The sequence below is a fragment of the Plutella xylostella genome, chromosome 3 (genome assembly GCF_932276165.1).
Source record: "Plutella xylostella chromosome 3, ilPluXylo3.1, whole genome shotgun sequence".
Lineage (NCBI taxonomy): Eukaryota > Metazoa > Arthropoda > Insecta > Lepidoptera > Plutellidae > Plutella > Plutella xylostella.
Genome location: NC_063983.1, coordinates 2,328,225 through 2,339,388, shown reverse-complemented (window position 1 = coordinate 2,339,388; position 11,164 = coordinate 2,328,225). Strand labels below are relative to the sequence as shown.

The 11,164-nt window shown below is 36.9% G+C and overlaps 1 protein-coding gene and 1 long non-coding RNA gene across 3 annotated transcripts; both read left to right on the top strand.

Annotated features, from left to right (window-relative positions):
• Nucleotides 1–5,739: 5,739 nt before the first annotated feature.
• On the top strand, nucleotides 5,740–6,288 carry LOC125489471. Its single transcript, XR_007267025.1, has 2 exons — nucleotides 5,740–5,804; nucleotides 5,968–6,288. It is a non-coding gene; the product is annotated as an uncharacterized LOC125489471 (long non-coding RNA).
• A 631-nt stretch (nucleotides 6,289–6,919) lies between these two features.
• Nucleotides 6,920–10,903, top strand: LOC105382297 (glyoxylate reductase/hydroxypyruvate reductase). Of its 2 annotated transcripts, none has more exons than XM_048624296.1 (8): nucleotides 6,920–7,050; nucleotides 7,180–7,262; nucleotides 7,386–7,522; nucleotides 7,654–7,843; nucleotides 8,013–8,176; nucleotides 8,657–8,821; nucleotides 8,939–9,116; nucleotides 10,600–10,767. In XM_048624296.1, exons 2-7 carry the CDS (start codon nucleotides 7,192–7,194, stop codon nucleotides 9,097–9,099), a joined length of 888 nt encoding a protein of 295 aa, XP_048480253.1. In that variant the 5' UTR covers nucleotides 6,920–7,050; nucleotides 7,180–7,191; the 3' UTR covers nucleotides 9,100–9,116; nucleotides 10,600–10,767. The 2 variants fall into 2 exon arrangements, with proteins under 2 accessions (XP_048480253.1, XP_011550453.3); XM_011552151.3 differs by having other exon boundaries at nucleotides 6,921–7,050; nucleotides 8,939–9,064; nucleotides 10,704–10,903.
• Nucleotides 10,904–11,164: the final 261 nt, after the last annotated feature.

Sequence of the window (11,164 nt, the reverse complement as noted above, 5' to 3'; positions counted from 1 at the left end):
CGAGCGACAAGGCTAGGGGCGAGGCGCGAGTGTGAACAGACGCTCGTGGCTCGCCTCCTCGCTCGCCTCGCCACTCGCGGCGCTCGCGTCCGGAGCGGTTTTTGGGGCACGAGTCAAAGGAGCTCGCGTCGAGCTCGCGTCGCACGCGAGCGGGTGTTTACACTCTCGCGTCCGCTTCATTCTGGCTTCTACATCGTGCCGCGCAGGTTGTGTTCGTCGTCGTATAATTATAACGTAGTGTTTTTTCCTCAGTTGTATAATGGATTGGTCGCAAGACGAAACATTTAATTTCATATAAGTAAATATTTCAATAAAATAATAATAGTAAAAAAACACTAAAACGTAAGAAATAAAAGCAGTACTTACCTGCTTAGATATATATTATTAGTACTGTCACATAGAATAGGTCTAAACCATGTCTAAACCTTAAATAATTTCTTACGTTTTAGTGGTTTTTTGAAGTCGTTTTTTTTATAATTATTTTATTTTATTACTTATTTATACTTAGTTTATTTGCAATAATTGACAATCAAAATTAAGAAGCAAATGATACCTATAAATCCTACTAGTCAGTAGTAAACACGAAGTAGTTGCTATATACCTACCGTTGAGGAGTTCCCTTGACTACCTTCCGTTTCCATCATCAGATCAGCTCAAGGTCACCATCATATTTTTTTTAATGTTAAAGATATAGGTAAGTACCTATGTACTTTCTAAATTTCATTAACTACAATCGGTTAATAGGTACCCAAAATGGAAATTCATAGCCTGTTTTTAACCCTTTACCCACCCTTGGAGGTAGAATCAAAATTTGAAAAAAATGGGACCACATGGGATCTCAACCCAATACATAAAAAAAAGAATTTTCAAAATCGGTCCATAAACGGCGAAGTAATCGGTGATCATACATAAATTCTTTATTGTTGCGGCTAAAACTTCGACGTCCTCCATCGTTGCTAGCTCAAAGACAACTGAACTCGGCACGAGAGTGTAAACACCCACTCGCGTCACACGCGAGTGGGTGTTTACATTCGCGCCTCCGCACGAGTGACGAGGCGAGCGAGGAGGCGAGGGCCGAGGCGAGAGTGTAAATGGGGTATTACACTCTCGCACGAGTGGCGAGGCGAGCGACAAGGCGAGGGGCGAGGCGCGAGTGTGAACAGACGCTCGTGGCTCGCCTCCTCGCTCGCCTCGCCACTCGCGGCGCTCGCGTCCGGAGCGGTTTTTGGGGCACGAGTCAAAGGAGCTCGCGTCGAGCTCGCGTCGCACGCGAGCGGGTGTTTACACTCTCGCGTCCGCTTCATTCTGGCTTCTACATCGTGCCGCGCAGGTTGTGTTCGTCGTCGTATAATTATAACGTACTTAGTGTTTTTTCCTCAGTTGTATAATGGATTGGTCGCAAGACGAAACATTTAATTTCATATAAGTAAATATTTCAATAAAATAATAATAATAAAAAAACACTAAAACGTAAGAAATAAAAGCAGTACTTACCTGCTTAGATATATTAGTACTGTCACATAGAATAGGTCTAAACCATGTCTAAACCTTAAATTATTTCTTACGTTTTAGTGGTTTTTCGAAGTCGTTTTTTTATCATTATTTTATTTTATTACTGATTTATACTTAGTTTATTTGCAATAATTGACAATCAAAATTAAGAAGCAAATGATACCTATAAGTCCTACTAGTCAGTAGTAAACACGAAGTAGTTGCTATATACCTACCGTTGAGGAGTTCCCTTGACTACCTTCCGTTTCCATCATCAGATCAGCTCAAGGTCACCATCATATTTTTTTTAATGTTAAAAATATAGGTAAGTACTAGGGCATGCAATACCGGAACAATTTTCAATACCGGTATTGAGTTCCGGTATTACAACTCAATACCGGGATCCCGGTATTAATACCGGTATTAGACTTCCTTGTCATAAATGGCATATACTGTGTTTAAAGGTCGTATACGTCAAAATAAAACAATAAAATGCAATCATATTCTGTATTTTGTTGTAGATTTTTAAGAGAATTAAGTTTTAGAGTTTAAATTTTAGAATAATTATTTTTTTACATCCGGTGTCGGTGTACGCATGGTCAACAGTAGATTTCTAGCAGCCGAAAACTGCATTAAACGGTTGGGAACAAGTGCGGTTTCACAGTATATAGGAACGCAAGGCTAACTAAATCTTAATCGCTTTATTTATAGCCTAAAAAAGTCCGATTCCGGTATTACTTCAATACCGGTATTAACTTTCAATACCGGTATTGAAAAAAGCGGGAAATTTGTCCGGAATACCGGTATTACGGATACCGGTATTGCGGTATTGCATGCCCTAGTAAGTACCTATGTACTTTCTAAATTTCATTAACTACAATCGGTTAATAGGTACCCAAAATGGAAATTCATAGCCGGTTTTTAACCCTTTACCCACCCTTGGAGGTGGAATCAAAATTTGAAAAAAAATGGGACCACATGGGATCTCAACCCAATACATAAAAAAAAGAATTTTCAAAATCGGTCCATAAACGGCGAAGTAATCGGTGATCATACATAAATTCTTTATTGTTGCGGCTAAAACTTCGACGTCCTCCATCGTTGCTAGCTCAAAGACAACTGAACTCAGCACGAGAGTGTAAACACCCACTCGCGTCGCACGCGAGTGGGTGTTTACATTCGCGCCTCCGCACGAGTGACGAGGCGAGCGAGGAGGCGAGGGCCGAGGCGAGAGTGTAAATGGGGTATTAAGGAATCATACTTTGTCAACAATCTGTCTTTTTATTATACTGATACCAATTTTTTAAAGCTATTACTTACTAGCTTTCATAAGTTTTCTAAATCTTATGACAGCTACGGAGTAACATAAACTTATGACATTATAGATTGTAACTACAGAAAACTTAACAATTTGTTTTGTTGAAGATGTTAATGAAAGTAAATACTTACTTAAGTAACATGTAAAAAAGCAATAAATATATCTATTGGTCCGTAAAATGCATTGTGATAATGATATTGCAGGTGACTATTTTGTGCCTATAAAAATATAATAATATGAATATATTATATAAAGCTTATGATACCTCTGTTAAAAGTCATAGTATTCAACACACGTAAGAAAAATTTAATAAACGATGGTAAATATGAAATCTATTCTCTGTTTTATTTTATTCTAATGTAACTAAATCTAACGACACGAAAATTAAATGTTAGACTATCCGCCATTTAAAGAAACAGCCACACCCCAATTTGCTATAGAAAATCTTATACAGTAGGTTTTATCACGGTGACAAATCTTTGGCAAAGCGTTAGTTATAGTGTTTGTCACGTAATCCTAATCTAATCCTAACTAATATTATAAATACGAAAGTAACTGTGTCTGTCTGTCTGTCTGTATGTCTGTTACTCTTTTACGCCAAAACTACTGAACGGATTTGAATGAAATTTGGTATACAGATAGTCTAGACCCTGAGAAAGGATCCCTTTTTATCCCGGAATTCCCACGGGAAAACTTTTTAAGGCGAAGCGAAGCTCGCGGGAACAGCTAGTGAAGAATAAACGGAAGGCTGTAGCAGACATTAACCGTTTCTCCGGTAGGTATGTAGTAATAGTATAAGTACCTACATTATCATGGAAAATGAATAAAAGGCCGAAGGAAATCGTTACGAGGTACCTTCTACAGTTGGGGACCGTAAAAAACTTTTTTAAATGGAGAGGTGAGCGTACATTGTAGGTAATAGGTGCGTTAGTATCATTTACTTAGGTATACACCTGTCCTATTGGTACAATGAATATTGGCTCAACCATAAAGAAACTTACCAACCCAAAGAGTCCTAACCTTGAAATCCATCATCACTCCATCCGGTTCTATTTTATTATCTCTGGTTTACATAACAGCAGCCAGACCCCCCTATATTTCATCTGTACAGAGGGAAGGCTACTTCCTATATTGACATTATTTGGTGCCACGTGCCTCGTTATCTTGCCAGCCCCCCAGACAGCTGCTCTGAAGATAACAGGCCTTATTGTTCATGTACAGATGTATTATAACTAACAGTTACGAATATCATTGAAAGTATTTGTATTTTGTTTCGGCTCAAGATGTTTTCTATTGTCATTTGTTAAACACATTGCATCTCTACATTCTACACACGTGTTAGGGTATCAAGAGGCAGTGGCGGTAGAAAATAAATTAATGAGTTACTCTATCGTGGTGGTCTCAGAATAATAACAGATGGCCACAAGATCAGTCTTAGATCGAGGGGCCACTGGCCACTGAATGGATGCGTCTGAAAACCCAATAAGTTAAAACATGAAGGCTTTATTTAACTACATAGTTTTAATTTAATCCTACTCAAACTATAAACCATGATAAAATACTGATATCATTGACTGATAGGATTTTGATAAAATTTGGGATGAAGGAAGCTGACACGGTGGATCAACATAATAATATAGTTAAGTAGGTTATTTTTATTCCGGATGTCCTAACGGAAAACTTTTTACGATAATTTGATTAACTCAGGAATAAAGTTTACTGTTCCAACACGTAAGTCCCACTAGTGGAGGAGACCCATGCGGAGTAATATTGACTGCAAAAATTAGTAAGTATCTACACCAACCTACATTAGAAACACCTTACAGAAGCTTTGCAGTCTGTGTCATAGACCATAGTGGATTCCTATAATGGTAAACGTCCGGAGTCCGGGTACTTAAAAGTGTTTGAGAACTTTGTTATGGGTACGTTATTTTTTTTAAACATTTGTATGGAAAACCAACGGCTCTGTATTAATAATTACTTTACAATATAACTTCATAATAGCTTAGTTAGTGCCTTTAGGTCCCCGCATCATATCAGAAGTTATCTCTAGACTTTCTAGAATTCTAGACCTAACCCCTGAAGTAATTTTATTGAAGACAAGAGTTGAAGGAAGGTGCAAGGTAAAGTGTTTTTTTTACCCGGAAATGGCTTCATCAGCGTAATGCAGCTCGCGTAAAGTTTAAAAATAATAAATGATAAAACAAACTTTTATGTAACAGTGCGCCATCTGTACGTGTAATGTAAAGTTAAAAGATCTAGTCCATCAGACACTAGGTGGAGCTAGTAAAACTGAAAATGCTACTCGCCAATAGATGGCTCTTTTCAAATAAAAAATACCATAGACTAAAAAAACTAGTATATTTTCATTATTTTGGAATCTATTTATTGATAATGGAATATTTGTTAGCCCAGGGTCGTCCTGCGTACCTTTGTAAATTTTACCCACTTCTAGTCACCGTCACGCCATTTATTTTTTAAACAAACATGTCTGGCTCATTCCGAGTTATTTTAGTATTTCACCGGTTTGAGTTGAGATATTTTTTGGCAACACTGATACACAAACAGCAATGGCCAAACTGTAATTTCAGTAAACCGCATTTGTTTTGGGTGTTAAACTTGTTTTTTTTAAATACTATACATAACATCAATAAACAAAAAAATCTTTTTTTTTATCAAGGTGTTTTAAAAATTTATGTTATAGTGCCACAATCTTATCTGTTCCGGTGGTCAAAATGTGCAACAACGAGACGTCATTTTCAAACGTCATTTCATACTCTGTGCGTTATTTGAGTTGTCAATTACTGCGAAGAAGCTTACGCTACGTTATTTAATTTGTTTTGTGATTTTCTGGGTGAAATACTGCCAAAAGCGCTGTAATGTGATGCAAGAAAAGTAGTACTATATATATTGGCTTTTATGCAGGAAGAATATCGTATTCAGGCGCCTTTAATTCCGTTTGAAAAATTGGAAGAACGAGTTGCAGCGGCTACAGGTTAGTGTTGCCAAATATGACGAATAATTTTACCCATATATACTCCATGTAATTTTATGAAATATTTTCCCGAGAGGCCCGTGCCCGTGCCTGCAGTGGGGACGGGATGGGTCGTGATACTCGTGATGAAAAGTATATAATCTTTATTTTTCTTTGATTACAGGTGTGAGGACGTGACATGATACTTTGAATCTTAGGCAATATACCAAGAAGAATTTCGCGCACCTGCAGCGATTTTAGACGAAATAATGAGATGATTTATGACATGTCATTGTTTTCCCAACCTATCAAGAGTTGGCTGAAAGAAATTGCTTTTTGGCATATAGCCTTTGGAAGGAGACCCGTGCCCCAGCAGTGGGGACGTGATGGGTCGAGGTGAAGATGAATTAGCCTATGCACACTCTCTGAATTTCTTTTAATTGTTTGCTCTTGTTTCTTGTTACTTTAGAAAATGTAAAATAAAGTGTTCAAAAATAATACTTAATTAATAGTTTTTTTTTAAGTCTATCTATCTCGTTATTCGTCGTCCACGACCCACATCATTAGAAGCAGAACATAATCAGAACTAATTTTATTTCTGTTCGCCGTGGACAAATTTTCCATACAACAAATGTCGTTTGATATATTATATCCACTTTCATTTACTATCAACCCTATATTTTGATTTATCTATACTTATTAATGTACCTAATTATAACAATAGGTAATAGCAGAAATGCATTGTCGTTTAAACCAGAAATAGGCAAAATTTAATCGATGGCATCACTGGATTCGGTCACAGCGACGTCGCCACCGGAACAGATAAGATTGTGGCACTATACGTAAGTATAATAAAAGTTTACCAAAATGTTAATTGTTTAGGTTAGAAAAAATGGCGCGTTCTATCTTGTTTCCTCGACCAATATCTAGAGTCGGTAGTCGATGCTTCCGGCGGGCTATTTCAAAATGATTTGACGGGATACCTACCTACTTGTAGGGCAGGCCTACTTGTTGACTGCGGGCCGTTGCGGCCGGCCTTATCTTTCTATCTGACTATCTCGTATTTTGGGGTATTGTTTGATATTATTACACAATGTTTCGTCAAGGTCAATTCTATATATTAGTCATATTATCTGTTCGTCGCAAATTTATCTTGATTTCGAATACGTTTAAGTAGGAAATACTTGTTGTTAGTTTCAATCAGTCGAAAGTAGAGTGGAGTTAGCCATCGACAGCTATCAAAGTGTAAACGCGGCAATTTTAAAAAGTACCTACTAAAATTTTTTCAAGTTTTTCGTTTGACACATTATTTTTGCCAATGTCCCATTTCAGTGTGTATATTTTTAAGAACTTTTTATAGCTTTTACGAAAACTAACTATTTTTAAAATGTTTTAGATACCTAACAAAATGGTAATGAAGCGTGTATTGATCGCCAACAAGTCTTACCCGGCTGCTGGTTTAGAGTTGCTGAAGAAAAAGTAAGTACCGTAATGTTTCAAAATTTTAATGATTGATTCTCTGTATATGTTAATTTTAAATACCCTCAGTTGTTGAGATAAAGCCTTTTTCTATATCTATCTAAACTATAAACTTTATTTCAGGGTAGAATGCCTCATAGTACCTCATCTCGACCATGAACCCGAGAGTTTACAAGAAATCAAAAAACAGATAAAAGGTGTAGATGCCGTTATCTGGAATGTGAAACACAAATTCACTAAAGAAATATTAGACATTGCGGGTAAGTTTTTACTTGATTTAAATAGCAATCGGGTTGAGATTTTTTTTACATCAAAAGTTACCCACCTTGACCCGAACCATCCACTCTTTCACAGCCATAAATAGAAATACCTAAGGGCTTCTGTTTTTCAGGACCTAATCTTAAAGCAATATCAACTATGTCCACCGGTCTAGACCACATAGACCAAGATGCTGTGAAAGCCCATGGTGTGCTTATTGGGAATACACCAAATGTCTTGAATAATTCAGTGGCAGACATTGCCATTGGTGTCATGATTGCCGCGGCCAGACGCTTCAAGGAAGGTGTAGCTGATATCGAGAGGTAGTTTGGATAAATAATCTTCTTCAACCTTTACCAACTAACTGCAGATTATATTCCTTTTCCTTGTAACCCCAACGCCAAAAATATTTTTTTTTTGTGTTTGCTGAATTTGGTGATCCACTTATATTAAACCCCATCTAGCATTACAAATTATTTCTATATATTGCAGTGGAGAATGGAAATATGGCGTGAACTGGACGTTAGGGCAAGACATAGCTGGCAGTACTGTGGGGATCGTCGGATTGGGCAGCATCGGCCAAGCGATTGTGCGCAGGTTGAAAGGGTTTGATGTCGCACGCTTCCTGTACACTGGCAGAAGTGACAAGCCCGAAGGTAATTAACTTCTTGAAAAACCTATAGACCGTTTCACCGGATAATTGATCTGTCAAAACCCTTATTACATTGGAATAAGGTTGGATTTTGTCTGTTTAAGTCATGTTATTTGATGAAACGTTCTATAATCATATCTTTGTGATTTGTGCACCAAATAACCAAACCAATGATATCGATTTTGAAGGCAGAAATTCTCATATTAGAGCTGTCAAAATTGTTTGTCTAAAATTTGACTCCATGAATGTCTACGTAAATGTCATCATGTTTGACAGCTAAAATTAGATATTTAGAGGGGCTAGCTGGGCTAGCTAATAGAGGTTCTCGTTATTTATATTTGAGCCCATAGATATCCAATGCTGGACAAAAACGTCTCCCAAGGAGCGCAAAAACTCCGCGCTAAAACAGAGGGCTTCCCTGGCTAAGTTTGCCATGGTCTCCACTCAAAACTACCTACTGATAATCGGAATGATGTATTTCCAGCTATCTCTCTTGGCGCTGAGCGAGTGAGCCTTGATGAGCTGCTGAAGGAGAGTGACTACGTCATGCTTGGCTGTCCATTTACTCCAGAGACCAAGCACCTGATAAACAAAGAAGCTTTAAACAAGATGAAAAGATCCGCCGTTCTTGTTAACTACGCTCGTGGAGGTAAATTAGCACAACCTTTATTTTATTAAACTCAATAATAACTTTTAAATAGCTTTTGGTAGGATTGGAAGGTTTTTTTAAAGTATAAATAAGCATACATCTTTTTAAATTTCACAGAAATCGTAGACCAAGAGGCTTTGTATGAAGCTTTGAAAGAGAAGCAGATCTTTGCTGCGGGACTTGACGTGGTCACGCCGGAGCCGCTTCCTAAAGACCATCCTTTAATTTCATTGCCGAATTGTTGTAAGTACCTACCTCCAAAGAAGGTACCTACCTAATGATGTTAGTAATTGAGGTACACACACAGTGGCGGATTTACCTATAGGCCAAAAAGGCCAGTGCCTAGGGCGGCAGATTTAGAGGGGCGGCAAATTTAGCAAAAAAAAATACAGACTTTTTAATGATAAATTTACGTGTACACATTTACACAATCTATAGGTATATAAATAAACGCACAGTAATATAAATAAAATAAAATAATATTATGAATTATCGAATCAAATTTCGTTACTGATAAATCAATATCTCTTTTAGCACCAAACACATAATTCTACTAAAATTGCATGAAGAAAATGCACTTAACCACTCTAAATACATATCGTTTTCTAACGCTCGGGAATATGACCGTTTCCGAACAATGACGAAGATTTCTATGTGCATTATCAATTTTGGGGAACTGTAATAATAGTTTAAGAGATTCTTGGCACGCGGCAGTTATTCAGACTTTGAAATCAATCAAAGATGATATTTACTGAAAAGCCTGTAACGCGACAAGAAGCGGCGGGAATACTCTCGAATTTGGAGAAACTGGAAATGGAGGTAATGGTTGTTGTGTGGAATTTTGTCCGTACTACATCAGTGATATTTTTTAAATATTTTTTGGACCAAACATTTAGCCACCAGGGGGGGACACTTAAGTCTATGAAGAATTTGCACTTTGAAGCTTAATATTTCGTAAACCAATCACTGAATCAAAAAATGGTTTGAGCAGAACTTTAATATAAATATACATTAAACCACACCAACGAAAAAATTCATCCCCTTTTTACGTGTATGGAAGGTACCCCAAAATATTATTTTTTTCAATATTTTATTATACCACTTTGTCGAGGCCGTAATAAATGATGATGGGCACAAATCTATGGAAGCTGGGACCAGCACCTATAGAAATATGAGTGATAAGTCGTTGAAAATGTATTTTTTTGCAGAATATAACCGAAGCGCTAGTCCTGATTTACTGTCCAATTAGAATAATCGTACCTTGAAAGTTTTTATATTTTATTTCTGTAGTTTTAATGTTTTTGTTATTTTTTCACATTCATTTTTAATTTTTCAGCAACATTATACAGATTTGTCGTCATAATATTTGTTTTTCTCACTTGAAAAGAGCTATCCAACTATGTATGACTCATCTGTATTGGACATAGGTCCCAAAACGCCCATCTGTAACCCCCATCTCCAACCCCCATTTTGTATATCTTTGCGAAATGTCAGTTTGATATCTTTACCCGTTTCTGAGAAAAAGGGTGGTGACAGACAGACAGACACCGTCAAAAAACAAAGTGATCCTATAAGGGTTCCTTTTTTCTTTTGAGGTACGGAACCTTAAAAAATATTTGATGAAGCATCTGAAGAAGTTGGTGACAGACAGATTGAAATATCATTAAGTTCACAATCATACTAATAACGGGATTAAACTAAAGAATTGAATTTCAGAAGTCAGTAGGGGCGGCAAAAACTGAATGGCCTACAGGCGGCAAATTTGTAAATCCGCCACTGTACACACACCCGAGTCCGCGTTGTTCTAATGTTTGCAAGGAGACAAAACAGTCAGTGAAAAAGACCAAAAATGACTATTAAATTTATTATTTTATTTTTGCAGTTATTGTGCCGCACCTTGGAAGTGCTACGTATGCGACAAGAAACACAATGTCAACCATTGCTGCTAATAATGTTCTGCTGGCATTAGATGGAAAACCTATGCAGTGCCCCGTAAACTATTGATTTCTCGATATATTTATTTATGTTAGACCTCGTAGTAGGTATATTGTATTTTTTATTGAATAAAAACTTAGTTCTATACCTGCTTCGTTTTTAAAAATATATATTACAAATAAGTAGGTACTTATCCTTTTTGTTAGGTGCATGTTCAACCATCAATACCTACAGAAGAACTAGCAGAAAGCCCGTGAAAATGACAAATCCAATGTTACCACCTCGAAAGCTTGTAAATTTTTACCATCAAGGATTAACAGTAGTACATTATGAATATTTATGATGATAACTGAATGTTATTGGTAGGCAATTTTTTTTATCACTTAAGTACCTATCTATAATCACAGC

Bases quoted from the DNA above. Each gene is read 5' to 3' on its own strand.
- LOC105382297 (XM_011552151.3), top strand. From the start codon at position 7,192: ATGGTAATGAAGCGTGTATTGATCGCCAACAAGTCTTACCCGGCTGCT. The intron at 7,523-7,653 runs GTAAGTTTTTAC...TCTGTTTTTCAG, and splicing joins AGAAATATTAGACATTGCGG to GACCTAATCTTAAAGCAATA. The intron at 7,844-8,012 runs GTAGTTTGGATA...TATATATTGCAG, and splicing joins GGTGTAGCTGATATCGAGAG to TGGAGAATGGAAATATGGCG.